Genomic DNA, 15304 nt, shown 5'->3' on the forward strand with positions numbered 1-15304 from the left:
AACTAGTTCCTTGGAGTGAATTTGATTTCATAGATTTTTACCATGAATGAAACCATTATTTCAAGTATGTTTGAAGTTTCAGATTGTATGTCTTTAAAATGAGTTTTAAACAGAAATCATCACAGAATTCACCAGTCACGTATAACTAAGCAAACAATTCTGTTCCGTAAATGCAAGGATACATCAGATTCATGTGTAACTTTTCCTGTTATATACCATTTTAAAATTGTTTAACTGTCTGGATATATATGGTTTTAGACAGTATTAAAGGCAGGAAATTTTGAAGAAGTATTTAAATAAGAATGTTACCAAATACATAGAACAGCAGCTCTGTGTTGTTCCAGTGAGATGGATGCATTCCTGAGAGTTTCCCTTAAGAAAGCAGAGCCGTCTGATTTCCAGGAGTGTGCTCAGGCTGGTGCGGGCGTGCATACTGAGCGCCTGTTCCACTGCCAGCCTTAATAGGAGCTCTCCTTGGGCCAGACAGCCTTTCACTGTCTTTCTGGGGAAAAAAGTCCTTGAACACTTTTGACGTTTTTAAAGCTTGATGTATTGTAAACTCTGAAATTTGGCTTAAGAAAACCAAACACCTTTTAAATGTTTATTTTTCTGAGTAACTTGCCTGATTTCTGGCCCCCATCTGTACATCCTGCTTTGAGGCAGGGTGTTGCAGGACCTGGTCTGAAGCTGTAATTTTGTTTCAGCTGAACAGCATGGGCTGGGCAGGGTCCAGGTATTGACAGTGTGTGTTACCCCCATGGCATGGCACACACATTCTTGGTAGTTCATCAGCAACCCTCCGTGGCTTTGAAAGCAGAGAATCATAATGTTCTTGGAAAGAAGAGTTTGTAGGTGATGAAACACAAGCATGTCAGAGACCTAGGAACCGCAGATGGCTCTGATAATCCGCTTGTACATTCCGTGCTAATGATAACTTCCACTTCCAGTTTCTCCCTAGCTTTGTGTTCCTTAAAGCCAGCCTTGCCAACCTCAGGCAACCTGAAACTTACTGCTGATGTTCCTAGCAAACAAACTTGTAGGCCCTGGTAAACAGAAAGGCTTTTGGATTAAGAGATCCTTTCAGCCACAGTTGCCCTTTCTGTTTGTTGTCTTACAAGATAAGTGCAACAGTAGTTGTCTTGCACAATTCTATAATTTCTAGTGTAAGTTCCTACTTTTAGTTACCCAAATTATTTCTGGAACATAGTAGTAACAGAGGTAGTAACAGAGGAAGAAGAAGCCAGCGATATCCTGGATACGTGGCTGAAATGATGTTATAAACAGTACTTTTATAAATGTAAGATGCTGGCAGGTTTTTTTTATTAAGTTTTTTGTCTGTTCATTTCTTCAGATAACTTTACAAGGAGCCGACACCAAAAGACACCTCTCATTATGTTAGATACAGAAATGATATTTGGAGTATTTCCAGTGATGTGCTCTGTTACCAGGATTATAACTTGCAGTTAATACCAAGTTTATAAAATGCTTTTTGTTCTACAGTGAAATATAAGGTATAAGTTCTGGGGACCTACAGGCCTGTCAGTCTGACCTTGGTGCCGGGGAAGGTTATGGAGCAGATCATCTTGAGGGCCATCATGCAGCACATACAGGACGACCAGGTGATCAGGCCCAATCACCATGTGTTCATGAGAGGCAGGTCCTGCTTGACTCACCTGATCTCCTTCTATGACAAGGTGATATACTTAGTGGAGGAGGGAAAGGCTGTGGATGTTGTCTACCTGGACTTCAGTAAAGCCTTTGACACTGTTTCCAACAGCATTCTCCTGGAGAAACTGGCTGCTCATGGCTTGGATGGCTGTATGCTTCACTGGGTAACAAAACTGGCTGGATGGCTGGGCCCAAAGAGTTGTGGTGAATGGAGTTACATCCATTTGGTGGCCGGTCACAAGTGGTGTTCCCCAGGGCCAGTTCTCTTTAATATTTGGGGCCAGTTCTGTTTAATATGTTTATCAGTGTTCTGGACAAGGGGATCGAATGCACCTTCAGTCAGTTTGCAAACGACACCAAGTTGGGTGGGAGTGTTGATCTGCTCGAGGGTAGGAAGGCTCGGCAGAGGGATCTGGACAGGCTGCATCGATGGGCCAAGGCCAGCTGTATGAGGTTCAACAGGGCCAAGTGACAGGTCCTGCACTTGAGTCACAACAACCCCATGCAACACTACAAGCTTGGGGAAGAGTGGCTGGAAAGGTGCTCAGCAGAAAAGGACCTCAGGGTGTTGGTCGACAGCTGGCCGAATATGAGCCAGCAGTGTCCCCAGGTGGCCAAGGAGACCAATAACATCCTGGCTTGTATCAGAAATAGTGTGGCCAGCAGGACTAGGGAAGTGATCGTCCCCCCGTATTTGGCACTGGTGAGGCCTCACCTTGAGTCCTGTGTTCAGTTTTGGGCCCCTCACTACAAGAAAGACATGGAGGTGCTGGAGCGTGTCCAAAGAAGGGCAACGAAGCTGGTGAAGGGTCTAGAGCACAGGGCTTATGAGAAGCATCTGAGGGAACTGGGGTTGTTTAGCCTGGAGAAGAGGAGGCTGAGGGGAGACCTTATTGCTCTCTACAACTGCCTGAAAGGAGGTTGTAGCCAGGTGATAGTTGGTCTCTTCTCCCAAATAACAAGCGACAGGACAAGAGGAAATGGCCTCAAGTTGCTGCAGGGGAGGTTTAGATTGGATATTAGGAAAAATTTCTTGACCAAAAGGGTTGTCAAGCATTGGAACAGGCTGCCATGCAAAGTGGTTGAGTCACCATCCCTGGAGGTATTTAAGAGACGTAGATGTGGTACTTAGGGGGACATGGTTTAGTGGTGGACTTGGCTGTGCTAGGTTAACGTTTGAACTAGATGATCTTAAAGGTCTTTTCCAACTTAAACAATTCTATGTTTCTATAAGTGAAAAATTGTGGGAGTGGTTACTCCAGCTATATGGCAAAGCTCAGAAAGAAAACCTTAAAGATCTCCTCCAAAGATGGTTAGGTCTTGAGCTATTTTTATAAGGACCATCTCGTGTTTATTCATGAGTCTCTAAAAATTCTGCAGTGAAATATATTCCTCGAGACTTTTTCTTAGTTCCTGCTTAGTTGCAGAGTATGTCTGCAGGTTTTTAGGGTTTGAATTGTGTTTGTAGCATGCCTCACGTGGTAGTGTTTGGTTCCTATCTTGGGCTATGGGGTGTTTCTGTAACAGGAGTTAAGTACTGCCCCTCCAACTTGAGTGCTCATCTTCTCTCACAAAGCAGGGCTGGCATGTATCAGCGTTGAGAGAAGAGGTGGCCAACACAAACTTCTGTGAAAGACTTGAGCCGGTCTTACTTTTTCCTAAACTCAAACTGTATAAACCAGGAAAAAGCTATCCTGCCAATACAGCCCAGTCCTGTTCCAATGTACTCTTTGAGGAATCCCTCTGGAAGTTCATTTTCTGTGGCTTTTTTGGTTTTCAGTAGGACTTCCAGTAACTAACTGGAGATCATTAACCCCCATTAAAATCTGGGAACTATCACTGGTAACTTTTTTTTTAGAGCAAGGGCATAAAAATATCTCAGGATTTTGTGTAGCATTTCACTTAACAGGAGACTTGAAGTTAACTAAGTCTCACAGTTCAGACTACCAGAGCTGCGTCTCAATTCTTGTGGACAAAAAGCCACACAGATACTTGAGAAGAAAATTGCTCTCCTCTACATTAGGTTTTACCCGCAGGCAGCAACTGGACCCTAATCAAGAAGGGTCAGTAGCTTAATCATCTTAAAAATCCAACAAATTCATGTTTAGATTGTTTAGCCTATTAAAATGAATTACTGGCTTTTCTCCAGCATGCATGGAACACACCAGTGCTACTGATTCTCATACCCTTTACTTGGGGGCAGCTTATGTTTTATCTAAAACTAGAGTTTGAAGATAAGAGATTTAAGAAATGGGTAACTGGGCACTTCAACTGTCTGAAGAGGGTTTCAAAAAGAAAGTTCCAAGCTACTTTCCCTTTCTCCTAAAAACTGTTGATCTCATGTGTGAGAAAAGAAACTAAATTAATGGGAATTTGGCAAACAGTATGAGAATGGTTCTATGTGATACCGTTGAACTACTTGCTGAGATGAAATTAGAATGAGATTGTTTTTTAATTGCTCTTTTATAAATGTCTAGATTTGCTTTTTTCACGTTTGGTGTTGACAGTAAGTCTGGAAAGCATTTCACCATTCCTTTACCCACTTCTCTGTTTATTTGAAGAATAACCTAATTCTTTGGACAAAGCCAAGTGTGCAGTGCTGTTCTTTCTACAGTCCTACAGTTTTTAGCAGAATATATCACTCAAAGAAAACCCTTTCATTTGCAAAAAGCATCATCTTACCGAGATGAAGTTTCAATATACATTACATTGACTTAACTTAAATTGTTTTCCAGACAGAATTCATACAGTCCAGGTCAAAATCTGGGGTTGACAGTAATTTTAAACAGCTTAGTTCAGTTTTGCTTAATTTGTTTTTAGGGAAAGTGGTAACCAGTTCGTTTTAAATTGTGATAAGCCATTGTTAATTTCAATAAGAGTAGTTAAATGCATAGTAGCATTGGTTTAGATAACTTGATTTATGGACACTTTTTAAAAATTAGAACAAGTGCTAGTTTTATGTAGAAAAAACCTCCTGCTGCAGTTGAGGACCACAAGAGATTTATCTTAAGCTATGTGTGTGCAGGAAAGGGTTAGTCACTATAGCTGTACTGGCATAACAGTATCAATAAAGCCATCTTTTCTTACTCTGTTTTGTTATTAAATGCAGCTTCTGTTACTGTGGTTTATTCTCCAAGTGCAGTAAGTTATACTTGTGGAAATGCTTTTTAGCCGAGATGATAGTCTGCATGAGAACTACGCCAATATGGAAAAGGTTCTTTTGCCCCCAAGCAGAGCAAGAAGTTCATGGTTTAGAATAGGCCAAGGTGGTTATTGGAAATTTAATGATAGTTTAAATGTCATTAGCTGTTTCACTGATTGTTTTACCAGAGGCCTAGAGCTACCCTGGGATAGTAGGTACATCTTGAGTAGAAGAACGATTCAGTTCCCTGCCAGCTCCAAACTCTGTTGATATTTGAGTGTAACCACATAATTTGGTTTTACAGAGAATGATAGCCATGTCTAATCCTTGGGTTTTGATTTAATAGTGTGATTAGTCAAACAGATGAAATATGTTCAGAAATCCCCTTTAGCTATAGTGTACTTACCTAATAGCTATTGACTTTGGCACAACTTGCAAAGTGTACCTGAAATATATATATATATTCCTCTTGTTTCGGAGTTTACAGTAAATTCTGGCTCTGAGTTGAAGTTTGTCTTTTAAGTTTGTCTATATCAATGAATCTTAAGATATTCAAAATTTTATAGTTGTATTCATAAATTAACGTTAAAAAGTATGCCAGATAGACCACAAATTTCATGCTATATGCGTATTGTGCAACGGTTTTACACAAAACCAAATTATTTGGAACCTTTCGTTATAAGAAAAGGCTAAAAACCATGTCCTGTCATTGATAAGCAGACATGAAAGATGAGCCATAGAATTACCCTGTGCAGGCAGCCGACTGTCATCAGTTAGCAATAATCCCACATTCCTGTGATTGTGATTTCCATAAATATGAAGAAGAGCATCACAGCAATACCAGATCTAGTGTGCTGCTCCCTCAGAGTGAACGGATCATAGACTGGCTGAGGGCTAGGTACTAAGTGGCGTGATCAGTCCACAAGATCTTTGCACTAATTGGTCTTCCCCTATCTGTCATCTTCTGTTTGAAACCATGTTGTTTATAAACTCTCCTAAAAGACACATTTATGAGCCAGTGGATATAATTGGTTATATCCAAATATAACAAATTTAACAAATTAAACAATTTAACAAATTTGGGGGTAATTTAATACTTTAACACTAGTTAAACTACATTTCTTTGTGTATTTTTTTTTTCAGCCAAGTTTGGAGAGATTTTGTCCCTGTTGTTACTTAGAATTCTTGAAATCTGTGTAGGAAGACCACACAGAACTTCTGTAAAACTACAGAGTCATCCTGAAGACTCATTCAGCTGTTTGGGGAACTCTCCACTGTTCTGCAGGAAACAGGGGGAAAAAAGACAAAAAAAAAAAGCCAGTGGAAAAAAGTCTGTCATAGCAGCCACAGACCTAAAATCCTCGCATGAGTTACTCTTAAAACATTTTGATAACTGTGAGTTGAGACTGATACTTTTTTTTTTTTTTGATGGATAACCGATGCAAATGGGAATCCTACCAGACGTGAATTTTTTCAATAGGGAGAGTTGCGCAGACTATAAATGGAAGAGATGGATGTGCCTTTCATACAGGGTGGTTATTAATTTTTATGGGGGTTTTAATGCACCTGGAGTGTTTTTTCTCATGCATGGAAGCAGTGAAATCTTAACAGAATTCTAAACCTATCCTTTTCAGCTTTTGCTCTTGTACCACTGCTTTCATCCCTGTGTCAGTTTATGAGCGTGCAGCATTAGTTAGCCTTCGGGCACTGACCTTTCACAGTGCTGATGCAAGGTTAAATCCTTTCTGAGCACACATTATTATTCCTGGTGAGACTGCAGAAAGTACAGGGAACTCTGGCTCCCTGGGTCACGTTCTCCAATGGTGAGATAATTGCCCGCAGGTGAAGAGAAAAATGCAATTTGAGATCTTCAAAGCGTCCAAACCAGGTGTGCATTGCTGAGTCAAGAGCACGTATTGACAGGTCACTTTTTCTGCGGCATTGACAATCTTACTCCTTAACATAGGCAGCTCTGAAACCATTGGTTAGCAGTCAGGAATACATGCTTGTAAGTGCACGAATGACCGTAGGAACTCCATGACATTTGACTTCGTATAACTTCTTTTGAAATGCCTCGGACAAGGCAACGTAACAACAAAAGTATTCTGAGTAGAGATTGTTTATGGAGAGATGACTACCCAGGTCTTCTGAGCTTGAAAAAAGATCAGGTCATGTTATCAAATGCTGTTTTATCAGCAGCATGTGGTTGAAAAAACTAGGCAGGTGTGTAACTTCTTTTGGAAGAAGAAGGAAGAGCAATGTCTATTATAAATTATATTGTTACAGCTAATCCCAGTGCATGTAGAAATTCTAAGCAGCAGAATAATTTGGGTTAAAATGTGTAGTTTTGAAGAAGTATTGTGAGCTATTAAAAATGAAGAAAAAATATTTTTCAAAGGATTGTCTGAAAATCAAAATGCTCTAAAGGATTGTAAAATAACTTCTTTACATATAAAATAGACAGTGTCGTGTATTACTCTAGAGCTTCAAACTTATTGTTTATTTGAGGTACTAATGCTATTTTTCAGCTGTCTGCTGTAAGGACTGTATTACAAGGTGTTCTCTGGCTTGCCTAGAAATAAGGTGGTGAAGGTGGTCTATATAATTCTGAAATCAAGATAGTTGTAGTATAACACAGACTGGTGATTACTTAGATTTGTCCTTCACAGAGTAACACCCCCGCTGATTTTATTTTATTTTTTCTGAGGCTGTTTTACCTCCACAAAACATTGCTAGGCAAAGGGAAACATCTTTGCTGGAATGTGCTGACAAGAATTTAATAAAGATGGAACTGTGCAGCAAGTCTGTTCAGACTTGATGGAAATAAATACTCACTCCAGGAGTTGAAAATTGAACACATTTAACTTTTGGAAAGGGTCTCTGTTCTGTCCACTTTGACAGGAAAAATACCCTAGGAAGAGCACATTTCACATCATACTGAAAAAGAATATTGAAAATTATGGGGAGGGGGGAGTCCCATCATAGTTGCAACTCTGCTAGTAGGTCTTTTTGTACTCTGAGTTTCTGTTTGCCATCTGAGATATTTAGAGGCTGAGGTCATAGCTTCATGAACATTTCTTCTGGCAAAAAGGTTGGTTTTTAAGTATCATCCATCACTTTTCCTGCTTTTCCATTCCACTTGTGTAGCAACAGAATAAAGCGAATCAAGGAACTGACCTAGATTAAAGATAACCTTGTTTTTATGCAGCTGCACAAAGTGGTGTACGTTAGAGTTGGTGGGGGTTGTTAGGGAAGCTGCTTAAGTTTTTCTTCTTCTAACGTGTATGGTCACCGAACTTCAGTATTAATTTAGCATGGTTATTTATTTGGAATAAATAAAATGGATCTTTAGTTAAAGCCCTGCCTTTCTTCACTGACTTTAGAGATGACTTGAAGAGACTTACCTCCTTAGGCTAAAGCTTGCCATTGTGAATTCTCTCTTCAGTGTCAATGCAGATTTCACACAGTTACAGTTTTGTCTGAAAAGCAATTCTAACTGCATCATTGTATTGCAGCAGACCAATTGGTTGGAAAGGACCTCTGGAGGTCATCTGGTCCAACCCCTCGGCTCAAGCAGGGCCACTTAGAGCCAGTTGCCCAGGACCGTGTCCAGATGGCTTTTGAGTATCTCCAAGGATGGAGGCTGCACAGCCTTTCTGGGCAACCTGCTCAGTCACCCTCATAGTAAAAAAGTATTCCCTGACGTTCAGGCGGTACATGCTGTGTTTCAGTGTGTGCCCATTGCCTCTAGTCCTGTCACTGGGCTCCACTGAAAAGAACCTGGCTCTGTCCTCTCTGCACCCTCCTTTCAGGTATTCATATACTTTAATGAAATCCCTCTGAGCCTTCTCTTCCCCAGGCTGAACAGTTACAGCTCTCTTAGCCTTTCCTCATATATGAGGTGCTCCAGTCCCATAATCATCTCTGTGGCCCTTCATTGAACTCCCCAGTATGTCCAGGTCTCCCTTGTACTGGGGAGCCCAGAACTGGACCCAGCACTCCAGGTGCGGCCTCACCAGTACTGAGTAGAGGGGAAGGATCACCTTCTCAACCTGCTGGCAATGCTTTGGTGAATGCAGCCCAGGATGCCATTTGCCTTCTTTGCAGTGAGGGCACATTTCTGGCTCATGTTCAACTCAGTGTCCACCAGGACCCCCAAAACATTTGTAGGTGAATGCAGTTCACCTGAAGCATTTGCATATCTGAGTTAGCCCTATCCAACTAATCTTTTGAGTTTGTTAATATATCTGAATGGCTCTAATTTTGAGAAAGAATAAGTCAGTTTTGAGTTTCAGTGAGATTTCACAAATTGCTCTGATTTTTTAATCACTAAAAATATCCTGGATGTATAGGGTGTCTTCAGAATCCCTTAAGTATAGCACATTATTTCTGACAGGTTAAATAACTGTTCCGTTTGGTCCTTAATTTCACCAACATTTTGCATATTCTGTTGAGTGTTGTAGATCCAACCTTTAACAGTTCTTTCACAATTGGACGTTTCATCCTTTATATGCAGTGTACAGTTAGCTCGTGATTTTCATTACATTCAAATAATAGGTATGAAAAGAATAACCAGATTCACAAAGCCTTATAATAAGGCTGTTCAGGTCCTTTTTCTTTAGAATTCTTAATTTTATAAACCAGTTGTCCCATTCCTCTCTCTGCTCTGCTGAGCATGTAACCCTGCAGGTGGCATGCAGAGTCTTCACGGGCCACAGGTAGTTCACAGATCCCTTTCTTGGAGAGCACTGTATTTGCTAACTAGCGTGCTGAAAAGTTTGTAGTAGTGAGCCAGGCAGAACTGGCTTCCCACCGTTTTCCTCTTAGTATTTTATTCAGAATCTGTAGGTATCTTGAATAAGTTATAAAGAGGCAGATCAGGAAGTTGAAAACTTTTATTTTCTAATCTTGACATCTTTTAGAAACAATGATGTAATATATTAAAGGATTTTTTCAGTGAAGATTGTCTTTATTATCTCACTTTGCATTTTGAAATTAGTACTAACCATTCAGTTTGTTAATCTTCCTTCAGTTCTGTTTTTTCTTACACTCTGAATAACTTGTTTCCTGAGAAAATACAATCAAAGTTTTATTCTGCTTTTTACAGAATCCTAAACTGGCAATGCCACAGGACCACAGCATTTTAAACTCTATGATTTTTAACATAGCATATACAACAGTAGTATTACTGCTGTCATTGATGGAGCTTCACTGATGTGGGAGTTGTGGTAGAGGCTAAAAAAACAGGAACCGTAGGTGCATACAGCTTGTGATTTTGATGTTTCAAGGAGGCATTTGGCTTATTTTGTTACATAATGGGAGTTAGTTTCAGAATATTTTTTTTAAATGCATGCACGTTCACTCCTGATATTGTACTGTTTCTCGGCATTGTAGACTGGATTAACACTTGCTGAAATTCTTAACAGCTGTCACTGATCAAGAGATAAGAATAGTAATTCCTTTCAAAATTAAGGCAAATTCAAGACTATTAAGAAATTGGACATATCTGAGTAGAAAGGCTTTGTAGAGTATTGGTTTACAAAGAGGTATGCTCAGGTTTATGTGTGAGTGAAATCAGATTATAAAATAGACTGAACAAGACCTACTGTGCCTGTAGAGAAGATCTTAGCCTGTCATCTAGGGTTTAGTTTGACCTCAGTCTTATTTCTTGAAGTGGGGTACAGAACAAAAAAGTTACAGTTTCCCTGTAAAGGAGAAAACTCTCTTGATCCATCTGATTTATTCAGCATTTGAGAGTGTAGGGCTGGCATCCGTATCAAAAGACAAAGTGGAATACCTTAATTCTGCAGTGTTGGGAAGAAGAAAGCGCTACCAATTACAGTGGGGACCACTAAGAACCTTTTGTTTTCCATAGCAAAAACTGATGCTATAAACTGCAGGTATGTGCAGGTTTACCTGTTTTGTAAGCTTCAGTGACTGTGGATTATCAGAATTTTACATCAGCTGTATTCCTCTTCTGATAGTTGTGAGTATGGGAGAAAGTTGGGAGAATATAAGAGATTTGAAATCTATAATCAGAGCTTAGGACCAGCTCTTCAGTTTCTTTTACTCAATGGTATTTGTTAAGAGAGAGAAGCACTGAGAGGCATGGCGTAATTGGATGTTAATTTAATATGCTGAGTATTTTGCCTAGAATTCACTGGACTGTGTCTTGATGCTTTTTATGTGCAGTATAAAATGTTAGTAGGACAATTTTTTTTTAGTGTTTTGGTGGCAGACATCTACTGCACAGACTAATGTTGCATATTTTCAGTGAACCCATAATTGCCTTTCAGCAGTTTTCAGAGATGCTAGTTCCCACATTCTGCCTCCTATTTCCCCTTGTCTTGGAGCCTGCTGTCAATATACAGAATAAGAATGTTACCTTTTTTTTAAAAAAAAAGAAAAAAGAAGCAGCTATGTGAAGTCTTGCCTTTGCATGAGTTTCTGAACCATCTCTTCTAGGAGATACTATTTCCTTTGTTCCAAATGCGTAATCTCGGTGCTTCGCTGAAGAAGGGCAAAAGCGCTGCCATCAAAGAACACCACTCTTGCATGGATTTATGTCATTTATCAATGAGCAGTTATCCATTGGTGTTCACAAGTAGTTCATCATTCTCTCTGAGTAGACAAGGTTTTTGTGGGTTCATATTCTTCGTCTGACAAAATATTTATAACACTTTTGCCAAAGGCACTGTTTTTCAAGTTTTAGCTTTCCTGGTGCCAAGGACTCTTTAAAAGCAGAGACTGTGTTCTCCAAAAGCCAAGTACTAGTAGGCATAAAAGCCTACTGTGGCAATAGAAAAGGCTTTAAAAACTTTTGTATTTGTTCACACAAGTGTTTCAGTGTAGAAAATCCTGCCTTTAAGCTTCATTAACTTCGTCAGACTGCAAACTAAGAGTCCAATGTTTTCTGCATTTAACTTTTAAGACAACGAGCATCAAGGTTGAAATGCAGATTACAAGCAAGAAATAAAAAAATACTGGATTTTCATGCCAGAACAAAGTACTGTGAGACCGCTAGCTCTGCTGCTCTCCAACGTAACCCTAGAGTGCAGTTTTAAATCTGCCACTCAAAGAAAAACACAAAATCCTTTGAGCAATATGCAGGAGGATGAACTGGCCTATAAAAAAAAAGAGTAATAGCTATAAGCTGCAAGACAATGATGTCTTTACCATGCTGCATCTCTCAAATCCTTCAGCACTGGCCCACCTGTCTAGGATGGATGCAGTGAGAAAACTTCTAACTCACTGCGGACAATTTTTCAAAATCCCGCTCTCTTAATGCACCGCAAACAGTCTGATATAAGGAAATATATATTCTGGTATGCAGGGGTGAGATCTGGGTAACAAAATGTGGAATATGTCTGAGTACTGAAATCTAGGATTCTAGGAAATGTGACTTGACTTTCAGTTGCCCTCAAATGTTGAGTATGTTCCAGTCCAGCATTAAGCAAGTATGTAAACAATGGAGATGGTGCTTTCAGCAGTTCTTTCATGCACAAAAGATACAAATCCAAATGTTAATACAGAATATGCCATTTAAATGGAAAACAAAGAAGCTTTATGATTCATTACAGTGTGAACACTAGCTTGTCTTTATAGTTGTTCTTTAAAATTCATATAATCATCAAATTTTATATGATACACTTGAAATAGCACAGACTGAATTCCAGAGTTGCTTTCACAGAAGAACCTACAGGCTCGTCCAGGAATTGCATAAATGACGTCACTTTGCAGTGCTATTGGTTGAAAAATGCTAGATCTGCAACATATGGTTTTAATGACTAATTAAGTATTAGATTTCTGTATGGCATCTCTGCAGCTATCTAAACTCTCTGTCTCCAAAGTAAGCTCCCTGCTTCTATTGCTGTCTGCTTTTCATTTGCATTGAGGAACAAAATTAATGATAAAAGTTACCACCGTTGTAAATTTAATTCGCTTTCCCATTTTGGATTGCAGCTTTTTCTGTACTCCAGACTGTTTTCATTCAACTTCACGGCAAATCCACTGACCTAGTATCCTGTGACACATTTCCAAAACCTGTGTTACTACATCTCTTGTTCAGTTCTAGTGAGACACAGCTCACATCACCTGTTTCAATCCGTATATGAGAGAAGTAACCAGAAGAGTCACGGATAAAGGGCTGCTGTATTTCTAACAGGTCGTGTTATGGCAGCCGGTGTATTTGTGTGAGTGCAGTGTGCCAGGAAGAGCAGCCTGTTCATGCTGTGCACACGCGGTGTGCGTCCCGGGCACACCAGGCACCATCAGCCTGTGCTGTTCTTATTTTTGGAGGCAACTGGGCAGAGCCCTAAATTCTCTCCAGGACCTGGTAGGGATATAGACTTGCATCTAGCCTTCAAACTGAGCATTCCTCTGAAAACCGTCATCCACTCTGAACCTTCTCGGTTCAGGGAGAATGTGGTTTCTACAGCAGGTGGATGTGTGGCAGGCAGAGTCAACGACGTGCTTGAATAGGAAATTGCAGAGGGTTGCAAGCAACTTTCTCTTGTCCAACAAATTTCTTCATCCAAGTAGAAGGGATTTGCAGAACCTTTCAGATTCAAAGTAGGTTTCTCTTTAAATCATCAGGTTTAATTTTTCTTGTAGTGTTGTGGTGGACTATGCTGTTAACTTAAAACTTGCCGTCTTATGCACGGGTTATTCATTTTTTAAAAGTGGAGACAAATTAGTACCAGTGTTCAAAGTGAGACTGCATTCAGTTAAAGATGCTTTTTGGTTAGCTTAGGAAGTAGGAGTGGCTTCTAAGAAACACCTTGACCAATAACCCTGATGTCTGTAAATTCTTACAGGTCTTAGTAAACTTCTTTGATTTGTTCTGGCTGTTTTATATAATCCAGAAAATATTATTCTTCTTCAGCACAAAGACTTCAAGCACCAGAATAAGGAAATAAAAATAGATATGGCTGGTACTGCATCCTTAAAGCAAAACTGTAGTTCATCTACATTTCTTAAAGCACTTCTCTTTTTTTTTTTTCCAGACCTAAAGATTTCCGAAGGAAGTAATAATAAAAGAAGAAGTGCCATCAGGAATGTCTCTCCTCCTTGAAAAAAAATTCTTCTAACATGGAAGCATCTGTGCATCTTGGTGAACCCTTCTGTACAGAATGTTTTTGATGGGTGTTAGCAAACTTTATTTGGAAAGATTATAAAAATTACTGTATTTGAAACAGCTAATAATAGATACTATATTGTTAATACCACCTGTACTGTGTGTTGTATGATCTGATATTTGTTAATTACATTTGCTTTAAGGCTATTATTAAAGAATTGATACATTTAAATGAGTATTACATCTCATGGAAACAGTACATTGCTTATTGAAACGAAGTATCTCACTCTAAAAGTTGAAAACTGGCATTCCGTGCAGTCAGACAGTGAGTAGTTACAGTCACAGAGCTCCCATGAACGGCACGCTGTTGGTAAATAATCTGATTTGCTTTTCTGGTGAAACAGGTGGTCCATCCTTACACAGCTTGATGGCTGAGAGAATGCCCGAAAAAGGGAATTGTTCATGTAGAACTCGTTCTCTCTTTGGGGGATGTAAAAAAAAAAAAGTGTCCTGAGCTGTTTATTGCTTCTGTAATAGATTGTGTGGTTCTTCTGGATGCCTTTTCTGGAATGCGGAGTGAATATACCGTATGAAAGTAACAGTGATGTCTATGCAGGCCTGTTGGTCACCGACCATAATTCTTAATCCTGAAGCTTTGGCCAGCTTTTGATACAATATGTCAGAATGTGTGCTTGGAGCACCAAAAATGAAGCCGAGGGGAAATGAGTTTGTGCTTACAGAGGGCCTCTTTGCTATGGGGAGGAAGATTGCAGCATTTTGGTGTCTGGAGTCCCTTGGAAGCTGGAAGAGTGATGCTGCAGTTCCAGCAGAACTTACTGCTGGAATACTGCAGAGCAGCGAGGACAGCATGAAGTTCAGAGGAGATACTGTCTGATAGATTGCACCCAAACTGCAAACTGTGCTGGTGGGAAAGGTGCACCACCAGGAGCTGCATAATGAATTAGGCATGTAACAAACAGCACGAGAGCTGCTTGCTTTTTTTTTTTTTTTTTTTTTTTTACTAATCTTAGTGGTTTTCAGCCTCTTGTTAGTCTGCTCTGTGCTTAAATCTCTAGTGTGCTGAATGACAACATCAAGGTTGACTCTACTCTCCGGATGCTGAATGTTATTAAATATATTCCTAATACTATTTCATCCTTGATGCGGAGACGTTACAAGCAGCACACCTGACCAGCCAGGCGTAGCTGCTGAAGGTGGCACATGTTCATCAACTGCAGCACCCACCTGGGGCTCCACAATGTTTTCTGAAGTGGCTCTTTCTCTCTCGGAGCGGGGCTGCTGCCAGCCCAATGTGGTACACGTTTTGTTACAGGGCTTATTGAAAGGACAGAAGCAAAGGCAGCTCACAGGGAGATACTCTCCTCTTCCCCCCCCCCCCCCCCCGCCTTAAGTCCAAA

The 15304-nt window shown here is 40.0% G+C and overlaps 1 protein-coding gene across 1 annotated transcript in view; it reads left to right on the plus strand.

Annotated features, from left to right (window-relative positions):
• The window catches only part of MRPL13 (mitochondrial ribosomal protein L13), a 38823-nt gene extending 24701 nt beyond the window's left edge, over positions 1-14122 (plus strand). Inside the window, exon 7 of the mRNA XM_054815146.1 lies at positions 13816-14122. Within this exon, the coding sequence (XP_054671121.1) occupies positions 13816-13840 (25 nt within the window). The 3' untranslated portion in view covers positions 13841-14122. The remainder of the gene's footprint in view (positions 1-13815) is intronic.
• Positions 14123-15304: the final 1182 nt, after the last annotated feature.

The sequence above is a fragment of the Grus americana genome, chromosome 2, assembly GCF_028858705.1.
Source record: "Grus americana isolate bGruAme1 chromosome 2, bGruAme1.mat, whole genome shotgun sequence".
Taxonomy (NCBI): Eukaryota; Metazoa; Chordata; class Aves; order Gruiformes; family Gruidae; genus Grus; species Grus americana.